The sequence below is a fragment of the Lepidochelys kempii genome, chromosome 6 (assembly GCF_965140285.1).
Source record: "Lepidochelys kempii isolate rLepKem1 chromosome 6, rLepKem1.hap1, whole genome shotgun sequence".
NCBI classification, from domain to species: domain Eukaryota; kingdom Metazoa; phylum Chordata; order Testudines; family Cheloniidae; genus Lepidochelys; species Lepidochelys kempii.
In genome coordinates this window covers 114952261-114974988 of record NC_136385.1, presented here as the reverse complement: position 1 = coordinate 114974988, position 22728 = coordinate 114952261, and the positions used below count along the sequence as shown (strand labels likewise).

Below are 22728 nucleotides of genomic sequence, written 5' to 3'. Positions count from 1 at the left end.
TTAATCAATGGCAGCTACAGCCCAGAGCCAAGGGTGCCAGAGCCCTCCCCAAAGTGAGCGATGCCAAGGGCCCCCACTCCCCAAGGCCATGTCCCCGGCCAAGCCAGAAGCCAGGGCTGAAAGCAGCCCCCTGCCCATGTCCCAGGCTCCCCACTAGGGTGGGTGTAGAGACCCAGGCTCCCCACGCGGCTCTCCCCAACACAGCTCAGGCCGGTGGGGGGGAAAGGAGGGGTGGCCTTGGAACTGCAGCCCGGCCATGATAAGAGAACCCGCCATCTGCCTGTGGTGAGGGGGCCTGAGCACCTCCTGGCCTGCGTCCCCACCTCCTCAAAGCGGAATCACATACCCTCTACCTCCCCTCAGAAGGGTGGGGAACCCAGGGGGTGTGGACACAGGCTGGGGGTGCTCTCTCAGAGGGAATGCAATGGGAAACAACCCTCTATTCCCTCCCCCCCATGAGAGCTATTATGGCAGAACAAAGGCAAGGCGATTCGAGTGTGACTCTGGACAGTGAGACACCAAGCCAGAAGGTGCAACAAATTATATGGGGGTGAAGTTCTGATCATTAATATATATATCTATAGTGCAATAAAAGACCCACAGCATGAGGTCTCAGGGTCAAGGCTCCAGTGGAAGCTCAAATGTCTACACAGCTATTTTTAGCCCCACAGGCTGAGCCCCATGAGCCAGAGTCAGCTAACCCGGGCTCTGAGACACAGTGCTGCAGGGCAGACATACCCAAGAGTACCACTTGCTGTTACAATGATGCGGTACCAAATCCTTCTGGAAGTATAGTGCCTGATGTTTGCACCAAGGAAGAGAATGACCTGAACCTTCATAAACAATAAATAATAAAATGAGTGACACCCCTCAAGGTGAGGTATCGTTGTAAGGCCTGTCTGTGCTGCATGTGCTGGCAAATGGACTGATGTTGCCATAGCAATAAATGAAAAATCTAGAAAAGCCAGCATTGTAAATTAAAGCCAGTTTTTCCAAGCTCTAAAATATCTTCTTGTTTATATGATGCCTATTCACTAGAGTGTCGAGAGCACCTCACAGCCACATTGCAATTCTAAAAGAATTACCAATACAAGGTCAGATCAATTAAAATGCATTTCAGATCAAATCACAGGAGTCGTGCCAAGAGCGCTGCAAAAGGGATTAAGCCCATGCCATTCTGAAGGGCAGAAGGCTGGGCAATCCAACAACATAGGGTGGTAGAAGCCAAATTACAATGAGTCATCCATTCTGCTTTATGATGGGGTGTACTCACCACTAGTGGGGCCACCTCCTGGCCATCTTCTCACCCTGCAGACCCTTCTCACTCCAGGACCTACAGCCTCCTTTTCGTGACTCAGCCATCTGGCAAGATCACCATACGTGTCCCCTTCCAGGGACGATGTAACTAAGTCTTTCCCCAACAAAGCATCTCAAGCTGTCTACTGTCCTTTGCATCTGTCCGCTGCCATGTCCCCATGACTAGTAGGGAAACCTGGGCCCGCCTTCTACTCCAAATTCCAACTCAGGGGCTCTCCGGTCAGCAGCCAAGGCCTACCCTGCTATTCCCCTGAGCCTTCTCCTACCTTCCTGGCTTTCCCCCTCTCTAGTTTCACCAGCCTCCCAACTCCCTCCTCTTAGGGAAGGGCTGTGGACTAAACTTTAGCCCCTAACACATCTCCCAGGGAGTGACTACAGCCTCTGTTTTGCCAGCTTCCTGACTTATATAGACCCATCCAGCTCAGCCTGCTTCCAGTCAATTCCCTGCTCCCTGGCTTCTCCTCCAGGTGCAGCCTAGGGAGTTAATTGGTCTACCTGGCCACCTTAACCATTTCAAACAATGTGTGAGGTGGATACCCCATCACACACTCCTGTATGTCCCCGGGACTGAAAGCTCTGTTCTTGCTGGTGATACACTACATATGGTGTCAAAAGCTAGGTAATAACCTGGTCCCTTTCCCATTGAAGTCAATGGCAAAACTCCCATTGATTTCAATGGGACTGAGTTGCACAGTTAGTTCTTTGATAATTAGGGACACCAATCGTAAACTTTTAAGGTTAAATTCTGCTCTCATTTACTCTGATGTAAACCCAGGGTAAGTCTAGTGATCCTCAACAGAGTTGCTCTGGACTTACACCAGTGTAACTGGGTATATAATTTAACCTTTGGGGGAAAGCCTGGCTTTTCCCAGGCTATGTTGACCTGCCAAGAGTGTCTACAACATGCCAGTTAATGTGGGCAGTGTGTTGCAAGGGGCTACATTCATTTTTTATATCAAATATGCACCTATCATATTTCTGGACACATTTACAATAAGTGAAAAAACATTGGGCTAGAACCTCAGCCAGGGGCACATGCACCATGCTTAGTAACCACTGGTAAATCCTTTCTAAAGTTAAATGAAGCAGTGGGCGGTGGAAGTCAAGAATCTGGAAGGGAAGGATATGAGGGGCACTTTATACAGAGCCTGTATATGGCTCACCCTGTGCTTCTAAAAGTTCCCCCAACATCTCTCTGACCTGTTGGAATGATCGGAGGAAGGGAAATAATAAGTGAACTGATGTAGTCTAAAGTGAGCTGTCTTAAAGACATATGGTGCAATACACACACTTCTATCAGGCAGTTCCCCCTAAAGTATAGTCATAAATCTGTACAAACACATACCTTGTCAAGAGTGATGTCTTACTCTACGCATTTCACAAACAACAGATCCTACAAGTCATATTCTGCATAAAGCAGCTTCTTTCATACATTAGCTAGATAGATAGGATTAGATTAGATGTATCAGGAAAAGTCTTGGCGTAAGTTTCTGTCTGTTAATGTACACAGCAACAGAAAAAGAAATGTTTCTGTTGTCTCATAGGCTATTGTTAACAAGAAAATCATGGGCCAGTTCCTCAGTTGGTGTAAATCAACATAGCTCCATTGGAATCAATGCTGCTAAATTGAATTGCACCAGCTGAGGATGTGGCCCAATACACACACACACACACATATTATGCATTCAAGAGGGGGATAATAAAATGTTTATTTGATTGTATTAAAAGTAGAATAATCTCTATAAAGCATATTATTTATTATTTTATTATTATTTTATTCATGCATAACTTAGGTCTCAATTCAACAAAGTCAAGGAGATTTAAGCACATGTTTAGGTGCGTTAGTGAATATGGATAGGATTACTCACATGCTTAACTTTAAGCATTAATTTGAGTGCTTTGCTGAATGAGGGCCTCAATGCATCGGCATTTTTAATTTGTATCCAGTTATGTGAGCTTTCACATCTGATCTGGAGCCCACCCTGTGACTGGCATTTTTGCCTAAATACGCTGCATATAGCCACAACACAGAACAGTTGTCTGTGGAATTATGTTTCACACATCATGTTAAAAATAAAATAGAAGTGTCTGGAAAACAAGGGTTTATAAACTAGAATCAAAATACCTAGAGCCTTGAGATAGAGATAATTGAAAAGTCTTTCTCATGCTGAGAAAAGAACAGATAATTTCATATTTATATTCCATTCTGCATTAGTATTGGTGCTTAGATACGACAGTGATGAGTGGCCTAGAAATGCCGTTAGATGGATAAGATTAGCTGGGCAGTACTGTAAATAGAAAGATTTCACAAATATGTAAAATATGTTTTACCTGCACGGTGCAAAGAGATGGAAGAAAATCCATCAATTGAGAAGTGCATTTTAATCTCTATCTCCAAAGCTCACCTATCAGTAGTTCCATAGATGGGTGCTGCTTAAACCAGACTTCAGCACAACTAATTTCACTGACTACTTGGTTGGTCATCCAGGCTTGCAAAACATGGGCTGGTGCAATGTTTCCCTTGCTGAATGTGCCATCTCTGCTTGAAGCGCACTGTCTGGCCATGGATCCAAACTATCACCCAGTCCCCTCACGCTGGGTGAAATTTATGCCTGTGCAGATGGCCAGCCAAGAACTATGCACCACTCAAGTTCCACATGAGGCCTCACAATAGGGCTGGAGTAGTGCATTGGCATTTTGCGCCTGGCCCATTGTGGAGAGCTGAATTTCACCTTCTGACAGTGAGGAGATGAAGATCTAGTACAGCAATCCCTAGCATTGCAGCAGAGCTGTGCTGCAGAAGTTACGTGTTTTGGAGTAACCTGGGGTCTCTTATTCCTAAACTTGGTGGAAGGATCTAGGAAGAAGAGGGGATAAAGAAGGGGTTACTCAATTTGTACAGTTCTTCGAGATGTGTGTCCCCCTATGGCTGCGCCACTTCGGGTGTACATGCACCTCTCGAGCCCTTGATCAGAGATCTTCAGGTAGCGTGTCCATTAGGCCTGCGCATGTGCCCTAGCTCTCCTTGTGCCAGACACTGAGGCTATATAGGGGTTCACGGGCAAACTGCCCTCGGTTCCTTCTTGACCCAAACATCTCCAAGAGAACAGTTTGAAGCAGAGGGGAAGGAGGACAGGTAGTGGAGCACATGTCCCCTCCAATGGCACTGACACCAGTTAGATATTAATGACTCTGCTCTACAGCCTTCGCTAAGGGCCATGTGGTTTTTGGCTCATGCAGTAGAGGCTCGTGCATTTAGCTCCAGAAGTCCTAGGTTCAGTCTTGCCTGCTGCCGATGAGGTCTGCAGGTGTAATACACACATCTTGAAAAACCATAGTTACTGCACAAAGTGAGAAACTTCTTCTTCACCTTTGAGTGGTGTCCCTTTGGCTGGCTCCACTTCAGGTGTCTTTCAACTAGTATCCCCAGATGGAGGAGGAAGCTTCAGAATAGAGTCCAGCATTGAAGACAGTATTGCAAAACCAAGTGCCGCATTGGCTCTGTTGGCATGGATCAGGGTGTAATGTTTCAAAAATATATGCTTTGAAGCCTTCTAAGATCCAGGGTATGGAAACAGGATTCCAAGTAGAGAAGTATGCAGCTTCAGAAAAAACACTGGTAGATGAATGGATTGGTTAAAGTGGAATTCTGATAGAACCTTTGATAAGAATTTAGGGTGGGGGGTGTAAAGAGACCTTGTCCTCGAAGAATACTGTAAAGGGGGATCTGCCATTCGTGCTCCAATCTCCCCAAGCCTATAAGACAAAGTGGTGGCCATCTTCATAGACAAATGGAGCAGAAAGCAAATTGCCATTCAGTCAAATGGAGGTCTTATAAGGTAATTGAGTACCAGGTTGAGGTCCCAGGTTGGGGTGGGGTCTCTAATCTGCAGGTAGAAATGCCTCAACCCCTTAATGAATTTAGATGACACTGGGTAAGCAAATATAGAGAATCCTCCTACAAGAGCATGATCTTGTGTCCAAATGGACCTTAATCAATCTAATTGCTAACCCCAATTTCTTCAGATCCAACAGATAATCCAGGATAACTGAAAGCGGCACCAAATCAGGCAGGAAGCAGTGACAACACCACCACTGGAAGAATCTCTTCCATTTCTGCTGGTAAGTTGCGCAAGTTGGCCTTTTTCGATAATTCAGTAACACCTGTTGTACTTCTCTACAGCAGGAGGCTTCTAACCTCATGAACCATTGAGGAGCCATGCCCTGAGGTGGAGAACCACTACTTTGGGATGAAGCACATGACCAACATCCTGTGACAGGAGATGGGAAATAGTCAGGAGCTTGAGCAATGGTTGGACACATAGGTGACGCAGTTAAGGGTACCAAGCTTGACTTTGCCAGGTTAACACTATAAGAATAACTTTGGCCTCGTCCCATCTGGTCCTGTTCAACACCCTTAGTATGAGGAGCACTGAGGAAATGCACACAACAGGTCCTTCTTCCAGAATAGAAGAAAGGTGTCTCCCAAGGATTGGTGGTTCAGGCCCTCTTGTGAGCAGAAAAGAGGGCACAGATCCACCTCGGGCAGTTCCCTTCTTGGGAATATACTGTGGAGAACTTGGATGTCTAGCTCCCATTCATAGTCCTGTGAGCAGTGCCTGCTGAGGACCTTGGCTCTAGTATTCTGAATACCAGGGAGGTAGGCTACTGAAATTTGGATCTGATGAGCTATTCACCAGTTTCATAATTTCGTGGCTTCAGCACAAAGAGGGTGGGGGGATCTTGCTCCTCCCTGCTTGTTGATCTAGAATATTCAGGATACATTTTCCGTCATGACCCTTACTGATTTGCCCATGATGACAGGCAGTGATCCTCCTCCACACATGCTGGAACTAGGCAAAGCAGACTCCAAAGTGAGGGGAGGAGAGGACCAATGGAGGATTTGAATCCTCGACGAACCCATCAACTGTTGCCTTGAAGATGACTGAGTGGATGTGGAGAGCAGTTGGGCGGCCCTCTTTCTTTGAAATCTATGTCTCTATTTAGCAGGGTTCAGTGGAAACTGAGCAGGATACAATCTCTGGGCTATCTGTGACCTACTAAACCTTTTCTTATGTGTAGGTGTATATATGCCCAGGGACCATAACGTAGCCCCAGAGTCCTTTAGAGCGTGCTAGGACCCACATGTGATTTCCAGGAAACGTTTTTGGCCATCAAAGGGTAGATCCTCCACTGTGTTCTGTACTTCTCTCAGAAACTCCTAGAGTTGGCGCCATGATGCCCTGTGCATTGCTACCAATGTGGAGATGGACCTGGCAACAGTGTCTGCAGCATCTCAGGATGCTTGAAGAGCCATTCTGGCCAATAATTGGCCTCAGAGATGATGGAGTGGAGTTGCTCCCTATATTCCTGTGCTGGGTGTTCAATAAAAGCTCTGAACTGGTTATAATTTGTAAAATTATATTTGGCCATGACCATCTGATAGTTCACTATCCTAATTGCAGGGTTGCTGATGAATCAGCCTTTCATCAAAATCTTTTCTGGTCTTTGTCATACAGGGTAGACTTAGAGAAGTGCTGTCTACCCTGCTCATTTACCACATCCACCATTGGGGAGTTAAGCAAAGGGTGGGAGAACAAAAAGTCAGACTCTTTAGGTGGGAGATAATAATTCTTATCTGACTGTTTATCTGTGGGCAGGATAGTGGAAGGAGTCTCCCACACTGTCTTAGCTGGATCTAGGAGCGCCTCACTGACAGAGGTAAGACCACCCTGGAGGGTGTTGCTGACTGCAAGATATCCAACAGTCTGTACTATGAATTGACCCCTTCAAATGGAATTTTGGAAGCTTTCCCTGATGTTTCCAAAGTCTTCCCTTTCTTAGGGGACATATGCACTAAGGCTGATGGGGTGCTAAATCTCTCTGGAGACAGATGTATGCTGGTGGGGGGAATGGGGGGGCTCCTGTCTGACTCAGAAGCTGATTTAAGGGAGTGTTTCATCATTAACAGTCTGAATTTAATCTCCCTGTTCTTCCTTGCCCTGGACTTGAGGGCCAGGCAGAACCTGCACTGCTGGGAGACATGGAACTCCCTCAAGCAACAGACACACTTAGAGTGGCCATCGTTCACAGGTATAGCATCTCAGTGCGAGAGGCGGCGTTTCAAGCCTAGAGAACCAGATATGCCCTGCCCAGAAAACAAGTTCCACCAGAGGGAAGCGAAAGAAAATAAACCTCTCAGTATTTAACTATAACTATAACAACAACTGTCTTAGAAAAATAGACTTGCTACGGCACCATCTCAGGTCGAGGCAATTGAGAAGGAGCTCAGGGTGGTTTACCTGCACACACCTATTCAGCCTCAGTATCCAGCACAATGAGGCATAGCGTTCATGCGTGGGCCAAACAGACACTAATTAAAATCTCCACTCAAGGGCTTAAGAGGAGCATGCATATCTGACATGGAACACCCTTAGGGACACCACTAGAAGAGAGAGCTTTTCCAGTACCATGGAACCTCCTCTTAGCTACATAGTATCATTATCATCAGCTTCAGAGTCTCAGGCAATCCTTTTAGATAGAAATTAAGCATGTGGAAGAGGTTAGGAATTCAAAATTGCAGTCCACAGAACAAAGCAGCCCTGTTGGGCACAGAGAAGAGTCAGTCTAGAAAGAATTAGCCCTGCCAGAAGTAACTTGCATGATTTTTCTTGCATCGTAGGTTACCAAGGTTTCATTTTATACCATAACAAATTCAACAAGATCACTTCCTTAAGTATGCAATTTAATGGCCCTCTTAGATCATTAAATCTCCATGGAAAATTACTGAAATAAACCATCCAGCTTCATTTTGCAATTACTACTTGTGACCTTATATAATGAAGTCTTCCACAAAAAAAAGTCTTGAATCATACCCATAGAATATATTTGTATCAATTTTAACTGGCCAGAACTGCAAACTAGAAAGGAAGGAGTGTGATAAACTAAAGGATAATTGAAAAAAAATTGGGAGATAATTTACTGTCCACAATTACAAAGGGCAGGATTTGCATGAAGACAAGCTTGCACTTTCATTCATGGTGCCTCACCTCATTTTGCATCCGTGTATTGTTTGTGTCACTGAGCCAGAGGCTAAATGAAACTGAGGCTGGATCTTAGCTGTTGCTGGAGCAGAAAGGCACTATTGGCATGTGGACACAGAACGAAGGAACCCTGAAATGCTCCTTCTGTAGTTACTATGTGGTAAACATAAGCATAGTTAGATGCAATGGAGGTATTTATAAAAGGACGCTGGGGTGATCTACAAACAATGTACAGTTGTGTATTTAACCAAATTATTTTGCTGTAGTTTTTCCATTATGTTTATATAATTTGGGGGAGCTTTTGTTCTTTAAAGATTTTTAATAGTTGAAAAAATAAACCTTTTGAGGATGAGCGTGGAGTGCGTAACAAAGAGGTTCGTACCCAGTCGAGATTGTGATAGTTTATGTACTAGTTAGATTCTTGGGTTTCATTCTGTTTCATGAATAAGTGATTGCAGTTCTAGGAATTACTTTGGATTTACATTACTCGTGTAATGGAGATTGGAACCTGGCCCAGTTGTGTGTATGGGTCATATCCTGTGATCGGTTTCTGCATAAAACTCACTTCAGCAGGAGTTTGTCATCAGTGGTGGGATATGGCCATGTATCTTCATTGGATAGTCATACTGGCAAAGTCAGCACCATGGAGCCTATCAACATTAATCCACCAAAAACAACATTGTTTCCTTTTCAAAATATGAGCCCATCTTTCCTTGGCCTTTTCACTTCATATAGCAAGAATCCCAGGTTGTACTGCTGTCTGGCCAAGTATACAGGAGTGCTGGAACAATTTTCATAGTGGAGATGCTGAGAGTCATTGAACCAAACTGTAAACCCTGTATATAATGGAAACCACTTCAAGCAAGGGGCTGCAGCTGCACCACCGCCCCCCCCCCAGCACCCCTAGTTCCAGCACCTATGCAATTATGTGTTTTTCCATTTTTGCTAAAAGGTATTTGACCTTGCTGACTCTATGCTGTCTTTTTTGAGGGTTTTTCATAGCAGGGATAGATTTATTTAATTGATAAATAGGCTTGTGTGTAATGATTCTGTAATCCAAGCTATTCATCTTTGGAATAATTGCTACTCCTATAATTGTTTCAAAAGAATTGTAAAAATAATTTGAATGTATAGCCCCATCCTGCATCCACTGAAATCAGCAGGTGCTGGATCGGGTGGAACACTTTGTAACAACTCTGCCACTTCTAGATCAATCTCTCTTCTCACAGTCCAGGGCTCTATAGAGCTAACTTGCATTGGCTATTTAGAATATTGTCTGCATGAGGCATGGGATACAGTCCCATTTTGCCAGAGCTTTACACCAGAATCCAAGCTGACCTGCTCCACGACCTGGAAAAAGAGCTAACACAGCAATAGAGGAACACAGAAACTGGGCCCCCACATTCCATCTATAGTTTGTGCACCACCAAATATGATTCAATGTGCAATACATAAAAATGAGCTGGACTGTACCATTTCCTTGGGAAAATCAAGGGGAAAGAGGGAAGGAACACCCTGGTTCCCCTTTGTAGAATTTCTTGCAAACTCTGCTATCTGCAGGATAAAGAATCCCACCCAGATATCCAAACCTCCCAGATCCCCTGCAATTTGCTGGAGGCTCTGGACTACTTGTGACTTTTCTCCAAGTCACATTGCCAGAGCTTCCTACCCCTGAAGAAACTCTGCATTTAATGAGGAGGAGGAGTGTATGTTAACTTTCTTGCAAATTCCCTGCTAATTAGTTGGAGGGAGGGAGCAGTAAGACAATGCACAGACTCAGGAGACATGGAGACTCAGGTGCCATAGAGACAACTGAACCCACCTCCCATGTGGAGATGGATCTGGCCCAATAAACCGTAAATCACCTTGGGTAGGAGTCTTCCCATTGGGTGAAATCCTGGCTCCACTGAAGTCAGTGTGTTTTAAATAATATTTAACAAAACTAAACTTGGATTCAGGAGAACTGAGTTCCATTCCCAGCATAGCCACACATTTCCTGTATGACCAGGGGAAAGACATGCATGATTAGATTTTTAAGATGTATTTAAGTACCTAATGCTATATAATTGTGCCTTGCACTCCTTACATTGTATTGCAGCATAGAGAAAATCATGGAAATAATAAGAAGCAATCGATAACAATAGATGTATCTTTTATTCACAGATAAAAGCTGAAGCAAGCTGTTATAATACACATTTGTACAAAGGATTTGAAAAAACCCATAAAAAGCAAGATGATCAGAAAATATGATTCATTATGAAATGTGATATTACATACACTATTAAACTTTTTCAAAAGTATTCGCTTGGCAACAAATTTATCAATAGTTTCCACGCTTAGGTGGTCTCCTTCAAAAAAGCACAAATCTCATGCAGCATGTATAAACTTGATCCTGAGGGTTTGCCTTCCTTAGAAAAACTGTAAAAAGATATACTATTTGTCTTAAAGTTCATAATGCAAAAACCTTTATTTATAGTCAAAACTATATAAAAATATGGACCTAACTTAAAATTTACAAAAACTAACTTTTTTTTTTTTGCTTGTTTGTTTTATGGTTTTGGTAATAAACATAATTCTCAGTTCCTGTAGTCAGAGAAAAACAAACCACAATGCCCTTCTAGACTTCCTCGAGTTCGGTTAACAACTCTAAAAAGATCGGATCCATGAAAACAGAGGTTAGTAACCAAGGAAGTAGTTAAGCAGTTATATATATATTTATATATAAATGGAACACAAACATTTATTTTGACCTGAAAAAGGAATAATACAAAAACAGAACATAAAACAATCATCTTGAAATTCCATAATACACTTCTTCAATAGATAACTGTTCATAAAAATATCTTGAATCCTAACCAAGAAAACAATTATAATACAATTTTAGTTCTGCTACATAAAACAGCTTTTCTATTAAACAAGAAGGCAAGTTCAGGTATGAAAACATAATTTACTTATTGCTTGTGCTACAATGTTGTTTTTTTTTACATATAGTCATAAATACACTATACAGTATAAAATATTTCATAGGAATACATTTTGTGGTCTGCTTAGGTTTGCTGGCTTTAATTCTAGCACCAAATACAAAATGAAAATCAAATGAATTTTAAAGGCACTTTCATTGTTTTCTGTTTGTTTTTTAAAGTCTTGGTTTGTACTAGATTTTTCTGCTTTTCTCTGTTAGAAACAATGTTTATTTCTATTTTTATCCTTGTACAGTTCAGGTCACGTAGAGGCACCATAATGATTTATAAACATTCCAATTCCTCATCTGTATCAGTCTCTACAACATTCATCGTGGCTTTAAGTCTTCACATTTCCGCTTTCACTTCCTAATCCTTTTTCTTCTTCGTTTTGGACAGTTTGGCTCCACTTCCTAAAGTCCCTTGAAAAACCACCTTCAAACTTCCACTTCTCGAACTCCATCTTGCAGATCGGATATCATCCCAATATCAAAACAGGTCACTATCATGACATGTGACTTGCACAGATTAACACACTGCTCTAGTTCCTCTGTCACTTGTTCCAGTGCCTCCAGATACTCCTGAGACTCCTGATCAAGGTGAGGGTCCACCTCAACTGTTTGCGAAAAACCAAAATGTTTATATGAGAAACCGTCTACAATAAAAAATGATTTCAGATGCAGAATTTACCATCTTCCGTCAACAGTTACTGGTATCACCACATAAGAAACAAAGTCCTAGGGTAAAATCCTGTCCCCATTCAGCTCAAGTGAGTTTTGCCATTAGCTTCACTTGAGTCAGAATTCCAGCCCTAGGCTCCAATCTAGCAAAAAATGTAAGCATCTGTTTAAGTGCTTTGCTGGAATAAGGCTCTGATTTCAACACCTCAGTTTCCCATCTGCAAAATGAGGGCAATAATACTTATTCCTGGTGTAAAATACCTCTGTGGCTATAAAGCACTATATAAAGTATTTATTATTAATTATTATTATTATTATTTCAGTCTTCTTATAGTTTTGCTAGTTTCTGAATTCTACTTACAGTACCCCAGTATTGCAAAGCAATCCCATACCACACCAAACTTCATTGCTGTGCAAAGTTCTTTAAGGCCCCAATTCAGCTAGCAATTTAAGCACATGCTTAAAGTTAAATAAGTTAAAGTTACTCGTTACTTAAAGTTAAGCATGTGCAAAAGTTTCTTGCTGAATCTGGACTTCACAGTGACTTTGGCGAAATACTTACACTCTTCTTTCCACTTATTTGGATCCATCATCAATCTGCACTTTGTCTCTTCCAACTCTTCCTTCAGACATTCATGTTTTGCCTTCACTTCTCTAATCTGCTGATGGCGCCTTTCTAAAATCTTCAGCTTGGTATTGAAATACATCAGACCCTTTAAAGGCACAGAAAGGCCACTTCATGAATCTGTCTGGCCTGGCCTGGCCTTTGTCAGCACCACCCAAATCCTACCCACCTCATTACATTGTAACATTTAACAGCGTTTTTTTTCTCTTCACTTGAAATGTGCATGAATGGATTCTAATCTACAGGAACAGCATGCCACAATCAGTTAAGCATTTATTGCACTTTTCTAAATTAACATACATCTCTAATATACTCTGAAATTGCTACTGTTTGTAAAGAAATTATTTTCTCTACTACTGCAAATAATAAACACAGTCTAATCATGTTAAATGAAACTCTGAACTCTTTAAGAACATTAAGACATAGGAATTTGTAGTTATATAAAAGCATTCTTACCTTTTCAACATCCTGGAAAGGCTATTTTGGAAAAAATGGGGGGAAAAAAGGCATCAGAAGAATACAGAACTCTGGTCTCCAAAATAGAATTAACTGAATTGTTTTCCAATTACAAGTAAATTAAACTCTCAATATCCCTGATTTAATAGAATTCTAACCAGGATACTTTATGTCATTTACATAAAGAGTTAATGACCCTGTAGTAGAGAGAGGCTGTAAAGTTTCATCAGGCAGGCTAAGATTATAAAGTCTTCTCATAATGTATTCATTGGTGTTCTCCGTTCATGCCATCAGTCATGTTGAACACAATTAATTGTAGACAGTAATTATTTTCATTTTCTACGTTAAGGGCACCCCAACATATGAATTGTAAAATTAATAATTATAGTGCTTTAATTGCAATCAATTTCCTGCATGCCAAACTAGCATTCAAGCAGTGATTCTGCCTGTATATTGTAATTTAAGTTGTCTGGAGTTGTTGTAAAATATGTACTGACCTCAGTTTCCTCTTGTCTGTGTCGCTGTAATCGTTCCACATCATCAATCTCATAAACTTTAATTTCAAATGGCTCTTTTAAAGTGCCTGGCAAAGGTGGTAGATCAACCCACTGGCCAGTGACACTGGGCTTTCTTCCTAAGGATGTAGCATCAGGCAATGGAGCAGGAATCAGTCTACGACGCTGGAGACCTTAAATAAATTTTTTTTAAAGTATTTTGCATCACATGGGACATTATGCATCCAAAACCTAGGAGTACTAGTGTATTGCAAAATATGACAAAACAAAGAAAATATATAGGTTTTCAGGATACTTTGGGGGAAATGCTTTTTTTTAATCCTTTTCTTTTAATAATGTAAGGCAGTTAGGCCAGATCTTTGAAGTTATTAGGGACCTAACTGCAATCTGAAATCAATGGGAGTTAGGCATCTAAATAGCTTTAAGGATCTGGGCCTTACTGTTTTGATGGGCTTTGGCACGGTCCTTGTTTGTTTAGTGGTGGTAAACAGCAGTAGTAGTTCTCCCAAGGGCCATCTAAGCATCAGTTCCTTATGCCAGCCTTCCTAAATTTTGTCTGCCCACTTTCATGAGTGAGTACCTTTCTTTTTTGTGAGTAAGTATGATCTCATTCATTTCTTCACTCTGGCAAAAGTAGTCAACTAGGTAATGTGACGAGGCTGATAACGTTTGATGATTCTGACAGGCTATTTGTTCTATGCCTAGGTTAATTCTAAGCAAGACTTGTTCAGATGAGGTTTCCACTTCATTCTACAGAACCACCCTCACTCCACCCCATTGCATAACCAACCCCCCTTTTTCTTCTACCGTAACAACAGCCTGTTGGCCAACTGGACTGGCACATGGCCTCCTCTAAACTCAGCATCCAAGCTGCAAAATGATGTGGGATTATTTCAGTGGAAGTTGAAGGCTTCTGGCACTTAGGGCAGCAACTAGCTATGCTACAACCGTAATTCTCCTCTTTCGTGTCCAAGCACATCACTTCCACAATGCAACAGAGCTGCAAAGGCCAGGGAACCAGGAAATTCACTTGCTACTTAACAAGGGTCTCCCAGATTTAAGAACAACACTGTTACCCAGTAAGAAGATATATATATGCATACAGATAAGTTGGAAGTTGCCATGCAAACTATGAGAGGCTAATTAGTTAAGATGAGCTATTATCCGCAGGAGAAAAAAACTTTTGTAGTGATAATCAAGATGGCCCATTTAGACAGTTGACAAGAAGGTGTGAGGATACTTAATTGGTTAGTCTCTAAGGTGCCACTAGTACTCCTTTTCTTTTTGCAAATACAGACTAACACGGCTGCTACTCTGAAACCTGTCATTAGGGAATCTAAGATTCCCCCCAATCTAAGAATCCTCCCACCTTCTTGTCAGCTGTCTAAATGGATCATCTTGATTATCACTACAAAAGTTTTTTTCTCCTGCTGATAATAGCTCATCTTAACTAATTAGCCTCTCACAGTTTATATGGCAACTTCCAACTTATCTGTATATCTTCTTACTATATGTTCCATTCTATGCATCCGATAAAGTGGGCTGTAGCCCACGAAAGCTTATGGTCTAAGGTGCCACAAGTCCTCCTGTTCTTTTTACTGTTACCAAGATGCATCAGGGCAAAAATTTCACAAGGCAGAGACTGTCTTGTACCCATAAAAAAATGGGCATCCAGACATGTGCTGGTATTTGCCCATACAAAGCTGAGCGCATTGATGCAGACATTTTTTTCAGTCATGTGTCACCCTCTACTTTTTGAGAGACTAGTTCTTAGTGATGCATCTGTCATTAACCAACAAGTGTACAAGCCATGTTCAGGCAAAACCGAAGCCAGTGGCACTGATCCCCAGATCACTGGAGCCAATGACACAAAAACAAGTTGAAGTGTAAGAGTGATATTACTGCTTGTGCTCTTTGTCGCTTTGTGATGGGGAGTGTGAGCAGCTTCATGCTTGCTGATTCAGAGCTCAGTGGGAGAAATGTACATTCCCTCTAGTGACTCCCTTTTAATGGAGATTCAGAGGAACACTGCACTCCTTGAAAGGAGTTGCTTCCAAAATTTTCCCATCGCAGGACGGAATCTTTGAGGGAGAAGTGAAGTAAAATTATCCTCAGTGTCTGGAGTCTCATGGGAGAAAACCAGAGGTATGGCATCTTATAATTATTGCCTCTCTTCTTCTGACTGCAGCTGAGTGCATCAAGAGGGCAACATTTCACTGCTGCTTAGAAGAGTATGACTGAGGCCATCTCCAAACCTGGGTCTCCTACATGGGAGTCAAGTGCCATGAGATCAGGTCAGTTACTTTATAAACTTTACGAATGGTCAATAAAGAGGTGAAAGCTCACCAGGCCTCATTGAAAGTGAGATATTTGCTGTATGTGCTTAAGGAGTTACCTGGTATAAATATTCTTAATAAATGAATCCTGGCAAATATGGGACCTCCAGGCAGCTGGGCCACATCAATTTAGTCTATTTTGGGTATGTAATCAACAGGGTATCCTTTCCACAACTTCAAGTTATTCAATCTGACTGTGTCAGGCCTGATCCTCCCCATGAACTAAAATCCCAATCCTGCAACTGCCTTCTGGCAGCTGGAAGCCCTCTGAAGTCAATAAACAGATGCAGTCAATCGCATACAAGCAGATGAACTTCATGGTACCTAGTGGTCCCAATGTGAAGTCATTGGAGCTCCATATGGACATAGGGGACTACTTACACAGAAGGGGTTGCAGGATTAAGGATTAGGCTTCCATTGGCTTTGATGGGACTAGGATCAGTTCCCAGGATGAGTTTCTCTAGCACTGCTTTCCTAAGAGCTAAAATCCAGCAGAAGCAAGTCTCAAATCCACTTTGACAGGTTAGTATTAAGTTACCCCAGGAACATGGCTAACATTTCCTATTGAATACTTAGGCCAATAATGGGTCTATCAAACATTTCCTGTTTGTCCAATATTGAATAAAAGTCCTATGAAGTTCCACTTCATGTATAAAATATATTAGTGTGTCAGAGTATGAAGCATTCAAAAAGTAAGGTATAATTTACCAACGAAGACAATTTCAGCTGAAAAAGAAATAATTTGTCATTTTTAAAGACCTTCTAAGCATTTCCTGGGGCAAAAACAAATACAAATCCATCAGTGAGTAATGCCTTCTCAATACGTGTGCAACTTTACACAGCTGTTAATATTGATTTGTAGGAGAGCTTCATGTGCTATGAAAAAAGAACTGCTGCAAGTGTTGCACAAGGTCTCTGAACTGATTTATTGCCTATCAAAGCAACTCAGTTGCTTTGACCAGAAAGCACAATAACATATACATCAGTTTAACTCGTTTAGTTGTGCTGGCACAAGCATCATGTGCACCTACAGAGACTGCAATAATTACACCTTTCCAATTGACGTGTCAGATTCAGCAAGCCCATGCTCAGAGGAGTAGTTCTTACCCTACTCCCACACATAGTGCTACTAGAAGTTAAAGGTTGCAGGAGCAGCCTTTCAGTCAGGAGCTATCATTGCATGAATTGCAGTGAATCCCCAATAACGAACATGGTATTTCTGGCTGGAATAGTAAAAACTATTTCCAAAACTTGGACATTAGAACCCTGATTCTGAAGCCGTTACTCTCATTCAGTACCACTTACCCACACAAGCAGCATCAATGAAGCCAACAAGTAAATGCCACTGAAGGTCAATAAAGGTGGCGGAATTTAGCCCTTGTTAAGCAGCCAATCACTCTGGTTTTGTGGTGGACTTAGAAGATTTAGGACAAACGTAAGTGAATGGAAGTCACACCTCTCTGAACAAAAACAGTTACACTACTTAGGGTCTATCTATCCTACCCACCAGATCGGCGGGCAGCGATTGATCCAGTGGGGTTCAATTTATCAAGTCTAGACTAGATGCGATAAATCAACCCCCGAGCACTCTCCCATCGACTCTTGTACTCCACTGCCGCGGGAGGCGCAGACAGAGTCGACGGGAGTGGCAACAGTCTACCTACCACAGTGAAGACACCATGGTAAGTCAATCTAAGTACATCGACTTCAGCTATGTTATTCACGTAGTTGAAGTTGCATTGCTTAGATTGATCCCTCCCCCACCCACCCCCTGCAGTGTAGACCAGGCCTCAGGCTTCTATCTCTTTCATAATTTAGCTTTAAAACTTGCTTTAAAAACTACAGAGCCTATAATTTTGTAACGAATTAACAGCATTCATCTACAATTTAGTGCATCTTTTATCCATATGTATATCTTTAACGTGGCTAGGCATCTAAATTCAAACTAAGTGACCTACCAGTTTACTTAAGAAGCACAATAAAAACTCAACATCCTAAAATATGAGAAGAATATCAATGAATTTCTAAGATGGCTGAAAACGCAAGCCTGAGTCGTGTTAATTTTTTACCTGTCGATCTTTTCTTAGGGGACTTCAAACTCCTCATGCGTCCTGGTGATGACATTCCGCTTTCACTCATTGAGTCATGTGCGGAAGAGGCACTGCCTGTTGCTTCGCTATCACGAATCATGCTTTCATAGCCACTGCTGCCACCACTGTGGTAAAAAAGAGCTGTCCTTCCCATTGCTGGTGGCAGTTCTCCACTTAAAACACTGCTATTATCACTGCCGTGCCCACTGCTATACCGCTGAGGCCTCCGGGGCGCAGTTATCTTGCTGTAAGGAGATGGCAACACTGGAATTTGTGATTTTTCATCGCTGAGATTAATACCACTGTCATTCCCGCTATCAGAGTCTGTGGAGCCTCTGAAATGCCCCATTTTAACAGAACTGCCAGATACCAGCTCATTAACCCGACTGTTGGCTGCCCTAATTGCTTGCTTTGTCCCCATAATAGTTCCTCTGCCAGGTTTGTTGTTGACGCCCTGCACAGATCGAGGGATTGTTTTCCCACTTGGAGGAATGCTAGAGCTTTTTCCAATAGACTGAGTCAGTGATTTTACAGAGGAGCTAAGCGACTTTGACCCATTTGTAGAAAGGCTGCGGTTTTTGTTTCCACCTGCTTGAGCCTTCTGGTTAGTGGTACTTTTTGCCTGGCTGTTTTTACAGGGTAAAGGTGCAGTATGTGATGGTGGTGAAGTCACAGTAGAAGCTACAGGGGGAACTCCCAGCCGTGGGACCGATCGTCCCGTTCTACCATTGTTGATGCTAGCGTTGCCATTTTCCCTAGTTGTGTTTGCTTTGGATCCAACCGATGTCAGACTATCACACCTTTCCAGAGACATGTGACTCTCATATCGATGAACACCTTCACTTTTAGATGCCTTAGTCTTTAAACTTGAAGTCATTTTAGGCAAAGAATGGTCTCCCTTGAGGCTTGTTTTACTGCTAGTACTTTCACTAACCCAAGATCCAGCTTTTGATCGCAATTCTGCCTCTTCCTCAGCTTTTGCTGTTACAACTCTAGGACAGTCTAGGCCTGCAGCTTTGCCTCCACTATTTGCGACCACCACATTTTTCTGCTCTAGGCTTGATTTACGTACAGGAGGTGTTGGAGGTATGGTCCCATTTGGCCTAGGTAGCATGCTTGACTTTTGTGGCAGAGTCTTCTTTCCCAAGGATGTTTTCAGGCTGCCAACAGGAAAGGCAGCTTCAGAACTTCCCCTGCTCACACCTTCTGATGGAGCACTATTACTGTGTGCTACTGGCATCACACCCAGCGTAGTGGCTCCTCTCTTAAGCTGTGGCATTTTCATTGCTGCTTCAGATTTTTTAGTGGCTTCACTGGAAGATTTGCAAGCCATTTCACAACCATCTACAACCCTCTGGGAGCATGCAAGCATAGTCTGAGACTTAGTTGGCTTGGCTGCACTGCTGAAGTATTGGGCAGCTTTTGTTGGCTGCTTATCAGTACCAAATGTGTGAGATTTTGGAGACAGCAGAGATTCTGCAGCTTTTGCTTCCAAGTGACTATCCATGCGCACCAGCCAGGGATCTTCAAAAATAGCGTGTGGATTCTGCTGTTCCCTGTAGCTTACAGTGGCATCATTGTGAGTCGGAGATGAGGTAGTTTTTGTTTTCCTAGGAAGACTAGAATGTATTGTTTCTATCACCGGTGTACCTCGAGAATTGCTAGATTTAACTTTTAGGGGCTGATCAGCTACACAAAAAGCACTTTTCATCTGAGATGCTTTGGTTAATTCAGAGTTTTGGGGGATTTTGTTGATGCCTGAAGACATTTTGCTAGAACTTATACTCTCAGTTTCCAGCTCTGAGAAACAAAATCCACTGTCATTCAGGGAGCTTTTCAATGGGGTGGCTACATTGGGCAAATCCAGATTAAGAGGTTCCTTGGACTTATTACAGCTGTAAGAGGACTGGGCAACAAAACTGTCACTGGACTGGGCTCCGTCACTTTCAATTGTACAAATGCTAACTTCACTAAGCCAAGAACTGATGGAGGAACGTCTGCTGCTGGAAAACGGATCCTCAGCAAAGGGCAAAACAATATCAATATTTACACCAGTAGAGCTTGCCTGTGAGGTATAAGCATCAAACTCATCATTTATACTGCTAATAATACTAACGGGCCTGGAACCTGATGCAAGAGCCTGAAGGGAGCAGTCGCTGTTAAAGCTAATGATACTGGCAGGCCTTCCATTATCTAAAATTCCACTGATGGATAGTTCCTCTACCACTGTAAAAACAAGCTCGTCCTCTCCATTCAGCTCCACAGGCTGCTGCAAAGTCACTGTGGTGGTCAGTATATCCCGGTCAAAACATTTACCTTTGAACGCCGAGTGGAAACTATGTACCTCGATAGCGCCAGATTGATTCTGGGTGTTACTGCCAACTAGAAATGTGCTTCCTACCAAGTTGTGCTCAGGTTTGCTAGTCATTTGCTTACTCATTCCCACAGGAGGAGTCCGGATTGCACTGCTATTGTCCAACTCTGAACATGCTTCTTTGGACTTGAGGGTCTGATCTCTCTGTTGTGGAGGTGGGGGCGCAGGGCTTGGTAAAGGTCGCTTCACATATGAGAACTTCTCTTTCACTACAGGTTCAGCTGTGGCCTTACTCTGCTCTTGACTCCTAGTAGGGTTATATTTCGATGATTTCAGCGAATCTGTGATTGTCTCTTTCTCTCTCTCGCCATCCGAGGCTGAGCCCAGTTTTTTGCCTTCAGCTTTGGTTTGCAGTTTGGAATGTTCCGCTTTGATGTGAGGGGCGTTCTTTTCATGACAGCTGCCACCCCTTTGAACAGCAGCCTGGAAATGAAGATTATGTCCTTTTTTTGGAGACATTGTTTCCTGTGGAACAGATTTTTTATACGCTCCAGATGGAGAAGATGGTTTTTCATTTATCAGTTTAGACTGCACATTTTCTATCACTGTCACAGGACTACAATTTGATGCAACAGGTGTTTCTCCACAAGCAAACTTTATAGGTTCCTCACTTCCATCAATGAATTCTAACCTTTCTTGCAATTCAGCAAAAGTGTTGCACTTAAAATGGTCCTTGTCAGAACTTCTAGCAATAGCAAAGTTGTCCTTGCTTCTCTTTTTGTTAAGGGAAGGAATTATGGGAACAAACTCTGGAGGCCCTTCATTATCTGTTAGTTCCCTGTCAGACAAAGCTGCACCGTTTGGACCAACATAGATGACGGTGTCACAAGATTGTTCACTGCTGGAGGAATAATCAGGATCACTAGAAATACTCAGTGCAGGAAGATCAGGGTCAAGTGCTACAGTTCTTGGGTGAAAGGGTCTCAAGTGAGGTGGTCTTCGTACATGGCCTTCTTCACATGAACTTTCTCCTCCAGATGAGCTGGATGCATACTGTTAATTATAAAAAAAGAAAATCTTTATTAATATTAAATGTATTTATAATAAGAGAGGAAATCTTGGGCTCATTATGTACTCTGCTTTGCTTTCACCATCAACCACAATTGTGTCTAGTGGAAACCTTTACAATATGAAGTTAAATAACAAAACTTATCTATATACATTTTAAACATGATATGATTATTATATTAATAGGTTTACCACAGATAAGTTTCATAACATCAAAATATTATGTTGTCTTTCAATCTTAGCATCTTACATTCTTTCCTTATTGTTTTTTGATTAAAACAAATTGAACCTTTAGCAATAGCCCCATATAATAATCAAAGGAATTTTTGCAATAATCCCACATAAAATCAAAGGAATGTGTGTGTGTGTGTGTGTGTGTGTGTGTGTGTGTGTGTGTGTGAAAACGTGCCTTGCATAAAATTAAAACACAAATGTTTCAGGACTAATAATCAAGTGGAATAACAACAGCTTTGGGCCAACACGTTTGTCAATTTCTCTACCAAGCTTTGATGCATTTTGTATTAGTTCTCATTGTTTAGAAGTCCCATATTCCCCCACCAAGGGGTTCAGAGAATAAATTTTCAATTAAATTAATTGCAGCTTGCTTGTACACCAACCTTGGATTTCTTCTTTCTCATTCGGTGGATTCGTGATGCAAGCTGAATTGTCATGAGAGTTTCTGCATAATTTGCTGGGGAGTCAGAAATATGAGCAATCATGGTTGTTCTACAGTTGATGTTCCCAAATGATTCTCTCAGCAACATAGTCAACTTGTTGTCCCTATGTAATAAATAATAATACTAAGATGGTTTAAAAGAATTCTAGTTCCTTTTGCAGACTCTTCTAAAATACCAAGTATTATGGTTTCATTTTTATAGTGTACATGTATGTATGGTATAGGTAGATCTGAAATATACATGATCTGTACATATTTAAAACATGTCTAAGCATATATACACACACACAGAGATAACAAATTTATTCCTCTACCTGCATATTTTTAGAGGTGTAAATTCTTTGTTAATTTGGGCAAATCCAAGAACTATTCACTTTACTGGCAGTTCATCATGATACTTAGTATTACCCAAACAGCTTACAAGTACTATCTTTTATCTCGTTAGAGCTTATCTCTGGTACTTTGAATGCACCATCACCATGTTACCTAACCTACATGACCTACAGATGAACAGTTCGTGTAACAAGGAATAAAATAACTTTATATGGCTGAACAGACACAGCCAAGAATACCCTAACAAATATATTATTAGGCATCAAAGATACGTTTAAGCCCTGCCCCACCTAATTTTTCCTCTGCCATTTTAAA

General features: G+C 41.9%; 1 protein-coding gene across 1 annotated transcript in view; it reads right to left on the bottom strand.

Annotated features, from left to right (window-relative positions):
- Positions 1-11254: 11254 nt before the first annotated feature.
- The window catches only part of KIF26A (kinesin family member 26A), a 132393-nt gene continuing 120919 nt past the window's right edge, over positions 11255-22728 (bottom strand). The window contains exons 11-16 of the mRNA XM_073349797.2: positions 22022-22184; positions 18002-21389; positions 13579-13769; positions 13082-13102; positions 12563-12713; positions 11255-11936 (exon numbers count right to left, since the gene is read on the bottom strand). Coding sequence (XP_073205898.1) covers positions 11758-11936; positions 12563-12713; positions 13082-13102; positions 13579-13769; positions 18002-21389; positions 22022-22184 — 4093 coding nt within the window. The 3' untranslated portion in view covers positions 11255-11757. The remainder of the gene's footprint in view (positions 11937-12562; positions 12714-13081; positions 13103-13578; positions 13770-18001; positions 21390-22021; positions 22185-22728) is intronic.